General features: G+C 63.0%; 1 protein-coding gene across 4 annotated transcripts in view; it reads right to left on the bottom strand.

Annotated features, from left to right (window-relative positions):
- Positions 1-2,465: 2,465 nt before the first annotated feature.
- Positions 2,466-14,398, bottom strand: part of L1CAM (L1 cell adhesion molecule) — a 14,703-nt gene continuing 2,770 nt past the window's right edge. The window contains exons 2-28 of one of the 4 annotated variants that reach the window (XM_040467509.1): positions 14,281-14,295; positions 13,596-13,701; positions 13,149-13,351; positions 12,039-12,161; positions 11,776-11,946; positions 11,367-11,478; positions 11,047-11,231; positions 10,757-10,888; positions 10,485-10,628; positions 9,741-9,852; positions 9,458-9,624; positions 9,177-9,333; positions 8,874-8,998; positions 8,603-8,713; positions 8,129-8,326; positions 7,810-7,880; positions 7,385-7,607; positions 6,681-6,796; positions 6,255-6,456; positions 6,045-6,167; positions 5,771-5,944; positions 5,551-5,670; positions 5,309-5,461; positions 4,921-5,055; positions 4,507-4,579; positions 4,390-4,401; positions 2,466-3,833 (exon numbers count right to left, since the gene is read on the bottom strand). In XM_040467509.1, coding sequence (XP_040323443.1) covers positions 3,602-3,833; positions 4,390-4,401; positions 4,507-4,579; positions 4,921-5,055; positions 5,309-5,461; positions 5,551-5,670; positions 5,771-5,944; positions 6,045-6,167; positions 6,255-6,456; positions 6,681-6,796; positions 7,385-7,607; positions 7,810-7,880; positions 8,129-8,326; positions 8,603-8,713; positions 8,874-8,998; positions 9,177-9,333; positions 9,458-9,624; positions 9,741-9,852; positions 10,485-10,628; positions 10,757-10,888; positions 11,047-11,231; positions 11,367-11,478; positions 11,776-11,946; positions 12,039-12,161; positions 13,149-13,351; positions 13,596-13,701; positions 14,281-14,295 — 3,695 coding nt within the window. In that variant the 3' untranslated portion in view covers positions 2,466-3,601. The remainder of the gene's footprint in view (positions 3,834-4,389; positions 4,402-4,506; positions 4,580-4,920; positions 5,056-5,308; positions 5,462-5,550; positions 5,671-5,770; positions 5,945-6,044; positions 6,168-6,254; positions 6,457-6,680; positions 6,797-7,384; positions 7,608-7,809; positions 7,881-8,128; positions 8,327-8,602; positions 8,714-8,873; positions 8,999-9,176; positions 9,334-9,457; positions 9,625-9,740; positions 9,853-10,484; positions 10,629-10,756; positions 10,889-11,046; positions 11,232-11,366; positions 11,479-11,775; positions 11,947-12,038; positions 12,162-13,148; positions 13,352-13,595; positions 13,702-14,280; positions 14,296-14,398) is intronic. The other 3 variants (XM_040467512.1, XM_040467511.1, XM_040467513.1) reach the window with 3 other exon arrangements.

Raw genomic sequence — 14,398 nt, 5'->3', positions numbered from 1 at the left:
TCCTGGCCTCCTGGCCTCCCGAAGTGGGAGACGATACATTTTGGTTGTGTAAGGCTTCTGGTTTGTGGTCCTTCCTCACAGCAGCCCCTGCAGACTCACGAAGCCCTTATGGCTGGAACCACAGGGGTGGGGGTGGCGGTGCAACTCCTCAAACTTAGCAAGAGACGGGGGCAGGGCTCACCTAGTGCCGGGGTCCCTGAGCTCAGAAGAGGGCCCTTGTGGGGCTGGGACCCCAAAGACAGTAGCTTAAGAAGTGGCACACCCACTGTCTGGCTCAGCGCCTCTCCTCCCGGGCACGTATCTCTGAGGAAGGACCGCGAGTACCCACTTGATTCACGATAGCCAGAACTGGAAACCACCTGAATGACTACCAACAGGGACATGGATAAATTGTGGTGTGTGCATACAATGGATATTTGTCAGCAGTGACGAGGAGGGAACAGCTGACACAGACGGCCACGTGGGTGATGTCACCGGCCCCATTGTCTCTGGAGCGGGATATTGGATGGGTGGAGGCACGAGGGGGCTTTTCACAGTGATGTAAATGTTCTGCAGTTCCATCTGAGTGGCAGATTCGATCTGAGTGGCAAAGAAGGCGGGTGTCCACTTCATTTCGTGCAAGCTCTCAATAGAGCCATTTTGCAGGAATTTTCAGGGCCGAGAAGCTATTCTGTGCGATTCTGTGAAGGTGGATCCCTGTGCTTATACATTTGTCCAAATCCACACGACACCCACCACGGAGAGTGAACCCTGATGCCAGCCGTGGGCCCTGGTTAATGATAACACACCGGTATTGGCTCATCAGGGGTAACAAGTGGCCCACATCCCTGCGGGATGTTAGTAGAAGCGGATACAGCTGAGCAGAGTGAGGAACTCTCTCTCTAGGAACCCTGCCCTCGGCTCCGTTTCTCTGCAAACCTAAACTTGCTTTGAAACCCAAAGTCCACCGGGGCGCCTGGGTGGCTCAGTTGGTTAAGTGTCCGACTCTCGATTTCAGCTCAGGCTGTGATCTCAAGGTTTATGGGTTTGAGCCCCGCACGCGGACAGTGCACAGCCTGCTTGGAATTCTCCCTCTGTCTCTGTCTCTCCCCTGCTTGCACTGCCTCTGTCTCTCAAAATAAAAATAAACTTAAAAAAAAACCCGAAAGTGTATTGATTTTTTAAAGGAGATATTCGGTTATTGAATACACCGCAAGGGGGGTGGCGAGAGGACAGCAGAGGAGGGGCCGTCTGTCAAGTCCATTAACTTTTTTTAAACACCCAGGAAGGCAGCCCCGGGCAGAGGCAGTAGGTCCGCATCGTCAGGACCCGAGGCTCCTTTTATCCCCCAGAGCCCGATAGCTTCCCTTCATCGGTGTAGCATGCCCCCTCCCCCCCCCACAGGCCACTGTGGCGATCGTGTCCCAGCGAGGAGCTGGAGTGGGGCAGGGGGCCCAACCTCGAGGTTACCCACGCACCCACATTCCACTGCCCCACCTACTCACAAAAGGGGGGGGATGTACCTTGAGCTGAGCACAATTCTATTGTTATGTAAAAATAAGCACAGACACTGGGGACGAGAAACAGAACCCGATTGCTACCCTTGGAGATTAGGCGGGCCGATGAGTGTAGAGTCCAGAGAAGCAGAGAAACGGGGCAAGAACCGCGGGGTGTTGTTACTGACGGAAGCTATTACGGCACCATTGGTCTGCTCCCGGGACTGGTCAACAGAGACAGAGGGTGGGACCCGGTGCCCAGGCGCAGGGACTGACCTCAGCGAACTGCACCTCGCCCACGGGGCCGGGAGAGCAAAGGGTTTGGGTCCAGGCCTTGGGGGACTGGGCCGTGGAAAGCCGGGAATTTGGGGGAGAAATTCTGATGCTTTCTGTGCTCGGTTACACATGAAACAAAGGCTGCTACTGAGATGTGAGGCAGGCAAGAGTTCACCGTGGAGAGCCCGGGGTAGGGGTGGGGGGTGGCGGTGCAGGGCAGACGGACTCAGAAATTCCCAAAGCAGGCTGGCCACGCCCGCGGGCCCACTGAAGGCTCGCCTTCATTTAAAGTGTGTTTTACTAGGGGCGCCTGGGGAGGGGTGGGGGGTTCAGTCGGTTAAGCCTCGACTTTGGCTCAGGTCATGATCTCACCGTTCGCAAGTTCGAGCCCTGCATCGGCGCTCTGTGCCGACAGCTCACAGCCCGGAACCTGCTTCGGGTTCGGTCTCCCTCTCTCGCTGCCCCTTCCCCACGCATGCTCTGTCTCTCAAAAATTAATAAACATTAAAAACATAAATAAAGCGTGTTTTACTGGGCGCTGGCGCTGCGGCAGGGAGCCGGGCGGGTGCTCACAGGGGTGCGGGGCAGGGCCCGGCGGGGTAGAGGCCGGGAATGGGCCGGCAGGTGGTCCCGGCTGCCCTGCTCGGCTCTGGCACCTACCGGTCGGTGTGGGACACGGCCGGGGGGGCGTCGTGCTCAGTAAAAGGACAACAGTTTATCTTCATGTGCAGGTTTTTATTTGCCTGTCATAATTTTGATATTTATGTACATATATATATATTTCTGTTGTTTTTTGTAAAGGGCTCATCAACAGACCAAGCAAAGGCATAGAGGGACACCTTGCCTGCCAGGCAGGAGCACAGCAGAGCTGGGAGAACCAATCTTTCCTTTTTCCTTTTTTTTTTTTTTTTTGTCTGTTTTTATTTTTCCTAGGATGGGATCATCAAAGCTAATTGCTATAAAACCTAGAAACCACCTAGAGACTCAGACATCTGCCTACACACTAGTGGCATATGGGGGAAGGCAAGGGCACAAACTTTCAAAGTCACGGTGTATTTACATTCCCAAGGTTGAGGGGCGGGGGAAGCTGAGCACGGGACCTACTCAGACAGGGGCTGGGTGGGGTGGCTAAAGGGTTCTGGGCTGCAGGCGGTGGCAGGGGCAGTGGGGGGGGGGTGTGCCCGCCCCACACCCTGGCAGTGACAGAGGCCACTTGGATGCTGTCTGGTGGGCACCGAAGGCAGCGTGTGTATAGAACTCCTGGAAGCCGGCCGCGGGGCGGGGTGGGCGGTGGGAGGAAGGTGCCGATGAGAGTGACACTGGCAGGTGGGGACTCTGGGCTCTCCAGATGGCCTCCTCTGCACCCGTGGCCAGCTTGCCCAGCTCCCATCCTGGTTGGAGCAGATGGTGGGGACGCCGAGTTCTGTCCCCGGTCCCAGCCAGGCTGTGTGAAGAGCGGCCAGCCCTACTTCCTCTCTGTCCAGCCACGGCCTCTCTCTGCCCAAAGGCTGGTGAGGCAGCACCTGAAGGCTCCCGATGTGTGGGTGACTGGCCCCTGGGCCGGAACAAAGCGGTGTGTGCCCAAGAAGGGGTGTGGCTGGGTTTTGGCAACAAAGTGGGGACCGGGTAGTCAGAGGGGGATCAGAGGCAGTGAGTTCCTCTCCTCTGCCCCCAACTTCAAGCCTCCCACAGGCCCGAGGTCAGAGCGGGGGGCCGAGGCCTGGTAGCGGGTGGAAGGAGCCTCCGTCCCAAGGTCGGCACAGGTGTCGGGCTTGGGAGCCTTGGCCTCTGACTCCCGTGTGGCCCAGCCCCAGGCTCCGCCCTGCCTGGCCTTGCCTGGCTGGAACCTGCTACTCTAGGGTCCCGGCAGGGTTGATGGGGGAGGCGGCCCCCGAGCTGTCATTGCCTCCTGCGGCTTCCTTCTCCTTCTTGCCGCTGTACTGGCCGATGAAGGAGCCGTCCTCATTGAACTGGACGTCCACGCTGCCCCCGTAGTCGGCCAAGCTGTCATCACTGCCCAGGGGCTTGATGTCTCCATTGAGGGATGGCTGGCTGCTGCCAAAGGCCTTCTCCTCATTGTCACTGTGGGGGCAGAGGGCAGGCAGGAGTGGGAGGCTGCCCGCCAGAGCCCGGCAGGAGCCGGCAGGTGCCAGCCCGAGGGAGGAGGCCTGGCCCAGGGTCCACCTGCCTTCCATGCGCTCTGAATGCTCTGGGGCAAGGGTCCTCATCCCTGACACATACCGGGGGTGGGGGTGGGGGGTGGGGGGGGGCAGGTGACACGCACAGCGCCAGAGGGGCAAGGCCCAGGCCTGCCCAGGATGCTGGGGGACGCGCGGAAACAAGCGGGCGCTCGGCCTGTAGGTGAGCCAGACGGGGGCGCCAGTCCAGCTGGCAGCCCTTCCACAGCCCAGAGGGGGGAAGCCGGGGAGGTGACAGGTAGGCCCAGAAACTGAGCGTCGGCATGGGGACAAACTGGGGCGTGTTGGCTTCTCCCAAAAACAGGGAGCTGCGGGGCCAGAGGGCTGGGGGCGTGCGGAGCCCCGGCAAGTGGGGGCCGATGGCACTCCCAGGCACACGGTCCGCAGGAGGGCCCCGGCTATCAGGCTCTGACAGTGTCTTCCCACCGCCCCTGTCTTACCTCTCCAGGGACCTGACATCACCCAGCGGCACAGAGAAGAGAGAGAGACAGGGTCAGATATAAGGGCGAGAGCAGTGCTGGGCAGCTGGCCAGCACCTGCTCTTACCCCCAGCTCACCTGTACTCGCCGAAGGTCTCGTCCTTCATCGGCCGGGCCTCGGAGTCCACCTGGGTGTCCTCCTTATCCTTCACTGGAGACACAGAGAAGGCCCGGCTATCCCTCCCACCCCCGCCGGACCCCGGACATCGGGCCCCATCCCCGGCTTGGGGACACGGGCGAGGCTTGCCCCCTGTGCTCCGAGGGCCCCGGGGACTCTCTCGGCAGCGCTCAGAAGCCAGGAAGTCTTCGACGTGGACCACTCACCCCACGTGGGCCTGGCTGCCGTTTGCTGCTGGTCTGCGCAGAAGCTCCCTCTGGGCCCCCCGCCTGCCCCCGACATGCCCATGCCGTCCTGCCGGAGGCTTGGGGACCGGGGGTGGGGGTCATGTACCCGCTCTACCGCCCTCACCTGAGCCCCAGGCCGGGGCTTACCTGAGTATTTGCCACCCTTGCTGCGCTTGATGAAGCAGAGGATGAGCAAGACGAGGACCAAGAGGATGATGGCGCTGATGAAGCCGATGAACCAGCCCTCGGTGGCGAAGCCAGCGGGAGGGAGTCTCACGCGGCCTGTGGGCAGATCGGGAAGACACGGAACCCGGCCCCAGGTGAGACACCCACTCCCAGCCCCTCTGCGTCGGGAACTGGCCGGGGCTGGGGGAGGACCAGGCCGGCAAACACCACAGGGGCGGGAGGGGACCGAAGCATGCTTGAAGCTGGCTGGTTGGGGAGGCCCTCGGGGGGGAGGGGGGACAGGGGGCACGGAGATTCCGGGAGGAGGAGTGGGGGCGCGGCACGGGGCCGGGGCGGAGGGACGCGTCACCGGTGCCATTGGTCTTCACGGCCATCTTTAGGAGCACCCTCTCCTTGAGCAGGTGGATCTCATAGTCTGTGTCGGGCTGCAGGTCCCACTGCGTGTAGGAGCTCTGGTTGTAGCTGACGTACTGCGGTGGCAGATGAGGGCCCGTCTTCTCGTCTGCAGGGGCGACAGGGCAGCAGAGGTGAGCAGGAGTGCCGTGCGGCGCCCTGGTTCCACACCACCCCCGGGGGGCCTTTTGTGCTCACCTCCCAGGGCTTTGAACCAGATCTGGAACCCAAAGTTGCACTGGCCCTCCTTGGGGACCCAGGAGACCACGCTGTAATTCTCGCCAGCCATGGCCGAGATGTTGCCAAAATCCGGGGTCCCTGGGGAGCAAGAGGGCGTTGTGGGACCTCGAGGCAGCCCAAGGCTGGCCATCCTGGGCCTGGCTGTCCGGCGGGGCCTTCTCAGCCCCCTCCAGCTCACCAGATAAGGCCATGGTGCCTCCTTCCCGCACGATGGCCTCTCCAGGGCCCTCTTTCGTGGTGGCTTGCAGCTGGAAACGGTACCGCAGGTGCGGGCTAAGGTTGGTCAGGTTGTGCATCCGCAGCTCAGGGTCCGGAAGGTCAAAGGACAGCTGCTCCTTGTCCCCATCATCCACTGCGAGGACAGACGGGGAGTTGGCCGTGACCTCCAGCTCCGCCCGCCCCCCAGCCGCCCTCTACTTGTCGGCCGAGCCCGGCCGGGACGACGCACGTACACGGGTGGTAAGAGAGCACGTAGCCAGTGAGCACGCCGTTGTGGCTGAGCGGGGGCTGCCAGTGCAGCAGCAGGCTGGTGTCCGACTGGCACTCCACGTGCAATGCCTCAGGGTGGCCGGGCACTGCGGAGCACAGACACGGTGGCAGGTCCTTGCCCGGCCAGCCCTGGGGGGGGCGGCGGGGACAGGGCCGTGGGCTGCAAAGCTCACCTCCTTCTGGGGTGCTGAAGGTCATCTCGCTGGCAGGCCCCAGTCCTCGGCCGTTAAAGGCCTGCACCTCCAGATGATAGGAGCTGTAGGGCCGCAGGCCTCCCAGGACGGCGCTGGTGGTGTTGGCGGGCACCACCACGTGCCCTTTGTGGACATGCCTCTTGCTGTGCTTCCTCTGACTGCCCTCCCACCAGTACGTCACCTGCAGGTGGACGGGAGGCCCCGTAGGGACGGAAGGTGTCCAGCAGGGCAGACCCCCTCCCCGCTCCGGCGCAGGCTTCCCACTGCCCTGAATGGAGAACCTTTCCTCCTACCCTGATGACTCTAGGACAGCAGGTGGCAGAGGCCCGCCCCAAAGCCTGCCACTCCCGGTGGCCTCGCACCTCACCCTGGGAATCCCCTTGCCCCCACGCCTTGAACCCTTACATTGTATCCCCGAAGGTGGCCCTTGACCTGGGCTGGGTCCACGGGCCACCATCTGACCAGCACGGCACTCGAGTTAAGGATCTTGATGCCTTCCAGCTCGGGGCTTGCCTCGGGGTCTGGAAACAGCCGGTGGCATGGATGAGGGCCTGTGGCCTCTGGAGGCCAGCCCAGAACCCTCCCACAGAAGGGAGATAGATTTGGATGCTACGTGGGGGGCGGGCCGTTTGATGAGCACAGTGTGTGCACAGTGCCGGGGTCTCTCCTTGCATACTGTTTGTCGGTTCCAAGGGCAAAAATAGTACACAAAGGAGTAACCAGGAAGGATCTTGACCAGGTGATCAAAACTAACATCTCGTAATGTTCCAGATGCAGGGAAAAGAAAGAAGCAGGACAACCAGACTTGATGGGGGATCTGGGACTGGACCCCGGACCGGGGGGAAAAGACAGCACTAATTGATACAATTGGAATATCAGCTGCCAACTAGGTAAATACAGCGGTAAATCAACAGTAAATGTGCTGTCAGGATGGCACTTTGGTTATGGAAAAAAACGTCCTTACTCCTAGGATATGCTCTATGGAGAGCCCCGGCGTGGAGGGAGGAGTGTGGGCCATCTGTGCACATTCGGGGCTCCACTCCCCCCCCCCATGGGCGGGGCCAGCCCAATACCCACCCCGCCATGGGCGGGGCCAGCCCAATACTCACAGTCTTCCCCAGAGTAGCCAATGGTAATCTGGGGCTCAGGGCCTTTGCCCTGGCTGTTGACAGCCTGGACCTTGATCTCATAAGGCACAAAGGTGGACGTGTTGGACACAACCAGGAAGGGGTCGCTCACGATCTGCTCCTGCCAGGCACCCCGCGTCCCCTGGGGGCGCCACTGGACGCGGTACTGAACCTGGGGGGCGTTCCAGTCCATCCACCTAAGCGGCTGGAGGAGGAGGAGCACCAGAGGAGCTGGTGGGCCAAGAGCACTCGCCTCCTTTGACCCCCTCCCGAGCCCAGCCACGAGCCCAGCCTCATGTCCCGTCATCTTCTGGTCCTCAGCACAGCCAGGGGTCACGGCCAACACCTGGTCCTGGCCTGATGCCCCGGGCCACACTCAGCCCGACGGGGAGGAGGGGCGCCCTCACCTTCCAAGTGATGACCATGTTGCTGGTCTCATTCCCTTCCCCCTTCACGTCCACAGGGTTCTTCTCTGGGGCTGGAAAGTAATGTGTTAACACAGCAAAGCCATGGGCTCCCGCCGAGGCTGCGGAGGCCAAGGACCAAGGAAGGAACGGCCCTTTCCGGCCCTGGGAGCCGGGAGCCAGCAGTTCTGGGGGAACCCTGCCTCCCACCTCGCACTGGAAACCTAGAAGCACAGGGGCTTAGGCACAGTCACCTCTCTAGGCCTTCCTTGCAGGAGCCCAGGGGCCCCGGAGTTGGAGGCGCCCCTCCCAGGTGGCTCACCTGCCTCAGGCGTGACCACAGTCTCAGAGGCCGGGCTGGGCTCTCCAGAGCCATACTTGTTGATGGCAGTAACTCTAAAGGTGTAGTGGACATAGGGCGACAGCTTGAGGGTGGTGGAGGTCTGGTTCCCGGGCACCTTGCCCAGACTATACCATTTCTCAGGCGCCATCTCCTTGTCCTCAAATTCAATGTCATACTCTGCCAAGAAGCGAGCCGGCAATTAGGCGTGTGGCATAGAGGGGAGGGCTACATGGGGCTGTAAGTCCGGGTCTCCCTGAGGAGGGGAGGGAGCACCCAAGGCAACAGGCATTCTCAGAGTTCCAGGAGGAACTGTGAGCCCCAAACCCAGGTGCTTGCCCCGTGGGGTGGGCGGTCCTGGAGCCTTGGGCCCGGGAGGACGGAGGTCCCACAAGGAGGGCAGGCTACCCGGGGTGGCCGTGGGGAGGTGGGTGGCGCCACGCTCAGGCCTCTTACTCTCGATGGGGGCGTTGTGGTCCTCGGCGGGTCTCCAAGACAGGCGCACCTGGCTCTGCTTCAGCAGGTGGCGGTCAGACAGCTCCAGCTGAGGCACCGGCCCGGGGCTCCCTGAGGGCCATGGAGGGTGGGTTCTCTGGCCCATACGCCAGCTGACCACCCCCCTCCCCAGCTTGAGAAGGCCCTGCAACGTGACCCCAGGCTCTTGTGCCCAGAGGCCCGTGCCCCCCACGCCTGTAGGTCGGGAGCCCGACACTATCCTAGGACTCACCCACCACCAGGAGCTCGGCCCTGCTCTCCACTATGTCCAGCTCGGTGCCAGCCACGCAGCTATAGTTGCCCTGGTCACTGTAGTCCAGGCTGTGGATGACCAGGAGCCCGTCCTCTATGAAGTACCTGGTGGGGAGAGGGCGCGCGCTTGTCCTTTTGTTCTGCTGCCCCCCTCCCCCTCTTGCCAGAACCTTCCTGCTCAAAGCAGGGGTGCTTCCCAACGGATGAGGCCAAGAGGTCTGGACATCCTGCCCTCCCCACTCTGCCCCCTTCCACCAGGCCCGGGTTGGGGCTGGGCCCGCACTTGTCATCGTCCCCAGACTCCTGCAGGTTTCGACCGTCCCCTCGCCAGGTGATGCTGTGCTGCAGGGAGGGGTCAAAGGAGGCCTGGCACGTGAATGTCACTTTTGAGCCTTTCTTCTCGATGGCACTCTGCGGCCCCTGTGTGATCTGAGTGGCCTCTGGGGGCAAAATGATGGAAAAGGAGGGTCAGGCTGGTGTCCTCCAGAGACCATAACCCTCCCTCCTGGAGGAGCTGTTGATCACATCAGTCGGGGGCAAGGGGGGGAGGGGGTATCATCTGACCTTTGACCTGCAGGTTAGCCACAACGGTCACATTGTTTTGGTCGTTGGCAGCCTGGCAGAAGTAGTGGCCAGTGTCGTTGGTCTGGAGGTCCCGGATGCCCAGGGTCCCGTTGGTGTAGGGGAAGAAGCGTTCATCCTGTAGCACGGTCTTCCCTTCCTTGTCTAGCCTAGTGTGAGCAGAGCAGGCCTGGCTCAGACCCCACCGGGCTGGACTCCCCGCCCTCCCCAGCTCCCTGGGCCAGAATATGGCTTAGAGGCGCCCCCTTCCGGGAGGGTCACTCACCACTGGACGCTGGGCACAGGGGCTCCAAAGGCCTTGCACAGGAGATAGGCGGTGCTGCCCTCCACCGCCATGTATGTCTCGTTGTCTGGGGTCAGGATCTTGGCCGGAAGCTCTGGGGGAGAAGTAGTTACAGGGGACGGGGCAGGACTCAGGGTGGGGCGAGGGCCCGTGAGCATCCAGGGCAGGCGCGGGGTTCAGCAGGGCAACCTCTCCCGAGAGGGCCCTTGGGTGCTTCCCTGCACCCTACTCCCACCCCTGCCAGACTGAGCCTCTGCCTTCCAGCGTGCCTCAGAGGCGCCTCCCATCCCAAGCATCCAAGTTTTACCAATTACTTGAGCCCCACTGACAGTCGACCTCTTCCTGAAAGCCTTCCTGGCCCACCTTTGTCTTCCCTGAGGCTCCGGGAGAGGAGCCACCAGGCTGGCCTCGGGCACATCCTGGCCAGGGTGAGCCTCCGCTCAGTGACGCCTGCTCAGTGACACGCGGTGGGCCAGAGCAGTCTCTAAAACTGCTTTTTCATCTGTAAATGGTGGCGAGACCCCGCCCTTCCTCCACAGCACTCCTCCCCCCCCCCCCGCCGCCCCGCCCCCGTCCCCCCCCCCCCCCGGCCGCCCCAAGCCACCGCTATTGATGGGGGTGGGCGAGACATGGGGTGGAGGGCCCCAGTGAGGAGAAAAGCAGCTGCTGGCCGAGTCAGTCTGGTGGCCTTGCCTGGTGGGCTGCGGGGACAGGTGGGTTACTCACGAACGACATAGATGTAGGCATTGGCCAGCAGCAGCCCGTGCCGGTTTCGGGCCTCACACTGGGTCACCATCGTGTCGCTGGGCTGCATGTTGCTCAGGATCAATGCTCCACGCTGGATGCGGTACTTCTGGTCCTTGGCCAGCTCTGCGTGAGCAGCAGGCGGGCGCCGAGGCCCAGGGCGGAGCAGTGAGGCACAGCGAGGCTCCTCGTCACCCTCCCCTTCCTCCCCGGGGCCCCCCAAGCTCCCTGCCCCTGTTCGAGGCCCCGCTCACCCTCCACGGGAATGCCATTGATTCTCCAGGTGACCTCGGGCTGGGGCCTCCCTTGCACTTGGCAATCCAGGCGGGCAGTCTCTCCAGGCCCGTACAAATGGCTCTGGGGCTTGTGTAGCCAGTAGGGGGCAGCTGCGAGAGGTGGCGAGCTGCCCTGAGCAGGGACGGCCGGCGGCCGGCTCTGGCCCCAGACCCAGACCCAGCCCACCCCCTGTGATGGTGGGCACTGCACACTGCCGTCCCTGGAGGTCACTCCTGGGAGGCCACGCGACCCAGGAGAGGCACCATACCCTCCACAGTGACGTAGTAGGTGTGCCGGTCGCTGCCCAGCGAGTTCTCGGCCAGGCACCGATACTCGCCGTCGTCCTCCTCCACCACGTTCAGCAGCTGCAGGGTCTTGTTGTGGTTCTGGTAGGTGACTCGGTCGGCCGGCATGGGGCCACTTGGGCGCAGCCACTTGATGGTGGGTGTGGGGCTGTCCAGGGCCACGGTGGAGGGAGGCCGAGGGAGGGGAGCACAGTGGAAGAGAGAGCGCAAGCCTGCTCGGCCCCGGCCCGTGACAGAGGTCTGCTCGTGCCTGCCCACCCCCACCCGGGGCACCCGGACTCACAAGCCCTCAGCGATGCACTCCAGGACCAACGGCTGCCCCTGCAAGGCCACCAGGTGGCTGCTGGAGTTGGTGGGGAAGAGTAGGCGTGGCTTCCTGTCGATCATGCTGTTGGCTGGGAGGAGAAAAGGGGTGGGTGGCACGGCCCACCCCGCCCTCCACCCACGGAGTTACCAGGCCAGGTGGATGCCCCCGTGAGGCCCTAGGGCCTCTGTTTCCTCCTCTGTTAAAGGGAGGGCCCCTTCTCTGTTCTCGCCTCCTGGGAGGGGGTCCGAACAGAGGCGAAGCGGGAGCCAAGCCGTCGGCGGGGGGGGGGGGGGAAGACCAAGGTCGCCTGATCTTTGGGATGGGCCGTGCCAGAGCGCGAGACAGCAGGTGAGGAGGAGGGTGTATCGGAGTCTTAGGGACTCACTGGCCTTGACCCGGAGGTCAATGGGCTCCTTCTGGATGATGGTCCGGGTGCCAGGGAAGTGGGCGTGGCAGATGTAGTCCGAGTGGTTGTCGGACGTGAGCACGTTGGCAAAGTAGAGATTGCCATTCTGGCCCATCGTCACCCGCTCATCCTGTTTGATGTGCAAGATCTCTGTGGGGGCAGGTGGGGGGCGAGGAGGCGAAGGTCAGGCCCCCGTCCGGGAAGCTGTGCCCACTGACACCTCCACCCCAGGCGGCACCCACTGCTATTCATCCAGTAGATCCGGAGCGGCTCTGCGCTGGGCGGCGGGTGGCAGGGCAAAATCACCGATTCCCCTTCCTCCACCTCCACGGGTTTCACCGTCTCCTTCGGCCACTTGGGGGCACCTAGAAGGGACGGAGAGAGGCTGGCACTGTGGGGCCCAACTCTCCTCCCGGTCAAGGCAGGGCAGGGCAGGGGAAAGGAGGAGGGACGGCCAAGAGGGCGAGAGGGCCAGGTGGCGAGGAAGTTCACACGGTGGGAGGCAGAGACTCGGGGTCCTTTCCGGGCTCCCCACGCCGCACGCAGAGGACCAGATGGCTGTGAGGGGCCAACCCTTCACAATGCTTAGCTCCCACCCAGAGGCCTAAGGTGGTTGGGGGGCGGGGGGGGGGGGGGGGGCGGCGGGCCCGGGGGGGGGGAGGGGAGCTGCGGAAGGACGTGGGAGTCACAGACCCTTCCATCATCCTGACACAGAAACCATGGCAACGGTTCCCAAGGTAACCCGCGGGGTGGAGAGGAGAGAGGAGCATGCTCAGGAGGCAGAAAGCTCAGGGAGGACGGAATGCAGAGGGAAAACCCCAGGGACAGGGTGACACAGATAACGACGGAGCTGGCTGGCGGGCAGAGAGGAGGGAGACGGAGGAGCCGGGTCGGAGGTGGAGGGAGGAGGGGAGAGCAGAGGAGGGAGGCCACAGAGTGACGGGCGCAGCGGAGAGAGACGGCCCAGGGTGGGGCAGGAGATGGGGCCGCGGAGGCACGGAGGGGGCAGTGGGTCACACGGAGGCAGAGCAGGCCCGAGGGAGAGCGAGGCAGGTCAGCAAGGCCGAGGTGGGGCAAAGCCCAGAGGCAGAAACCAGGGAAGGGGAGACGGAGGGGACCAGGAAGGCAGCGCGGAAAGGGACAAAGCAAAGAAGCAGGAGGACCCTGCCGGGGAGTGAAGGTGGAAGGCGGCGGGCGGCCGGCGGAGCAGCCGGTGTCTTCCGCCCGCTAAACCAGCAGCTGGGGGCGCGTGGCCACCCCCGGCCCGGACCCCCACACACGCTCCCTGAGACCTGTTCGGGGACCCTCTCGTGTACCCCCAGGCCCTCCCAGGCCCCTGCGGTGCCTCGCACCCTCAGCCATGAGCTGGATCTCGTGAGACATGGCGGTGCCCAGCTTATTGCTGGCAAAGCAGCGGTAGGTGCCCTGGAACCTCTGGGCGAAGTTGCTGTTGTTGCCCGCGATGGTGAAGGAGCCGGAATGGGGCGCCTGGTGCACGGTCACACCCGCTTCCTCCTTGGGTTTGAAGTGGACGCCGTCCCGAGTCCAGCGGAACCTGTGGGCAGAAAAGGGCTCAGAGGCCGAAGGCCCTGGAACCCAGGACAGGGGCTGGCACAGGCTGGAGGCCACGGTGCGAGCAGCCAGGGGCCCCGGGGACGGGCCGTGCAGGGCAAGGACCAGGGGACACGAGAGAGATCCGGGGCATCCGGGCGCAGAAGCTGGGCGGCCCTGGGAGGCAAGAGGACTAGAAGCTGAGGTCAGCAGTGAACAGCGGGGCTTAGAAGGTGATGGTCACTCACTGCACTTCAGGTCTGCCGCTGGCCTCGCACTTGAGGCTGATGTCGTCTGTGGGGAAGACAACCAGGCGCCGTGGAGACTGTTCGGTGATGACAGGTGGTTCCATCACTGGGGACAGGATAGGGAAGAGGTGGTGAGGATGGGGTCTGGCTGGCTTCACGGCCTCGACCCCCGTCCCACTGGGAGGGAAGGCACGGTCTGAAACCCTCAGAGGCCCCAAAGCCGCGGAGGTGGGGGGGCAAGGAAGAACGAGCTGGAAACAACCCGGCTGGGCCACAGGCGGGTGGGCCATGAAAAGAGGGAGAGAAAGGGACACGGCACAAAGGTAGAAAGGGACAGAACAGAGAGGACAGCCACAAAAAGTACAAAGAAAGACATCTGAGGGAGAGATGAAGCCAGAGACAGAAACCAGGAAGTCACGGGGACAGAGGGAGCAGAGAGGACGCAGTGGCGACGAGAAGCAGGAGAGGGTACAAGAAAACCCAGGCCAGGGCAGAGACAGAACAAAGATGGCCCACGGGTGAGACAGCGGGACGAGGACCCAAGAGCCGGAAAGGGCAGCGACCGGCACAGGGCACAGGGCTCACAGAAGTGGAGCATGTGCGGCAGGGGGACTCGCTGGCACCCCTCTTCCCCACCCCTCCCGCCCCGGTCCTGGGAAACACTCCCCCCCCTCCCCCGACTTACCACGGTATCCTTCATCTAAGAAGTCCAGACAGCAAGGGAGAGAGCAGAGAGAAATGCTGACACTTGCAGACCCCCTGGGGAAGGGGACGGAGGGAAAGGGGGCTACGGGTGGTGTCAT

The sequence above is a fragment of the Herpailurus yagouaroundi genome, unplaced genomic scaffold, assembly GCF_014898765.1.
Source record: "Herpailurus yagouaroundi ecotype Mexico unplaced genomic scaffold, PumYag 67493, whole genome shotgun sequence".
NCBI classification, from domain to species: Eukaryota; Metazoa; Chordata; class Mammalia; order Carnivora; family Felidae; genus Herpailurus; species Herpailurus yagouaroundi.
This window is presented reverse-complemented; position numbering and strand designations above follow the sequence as displayed.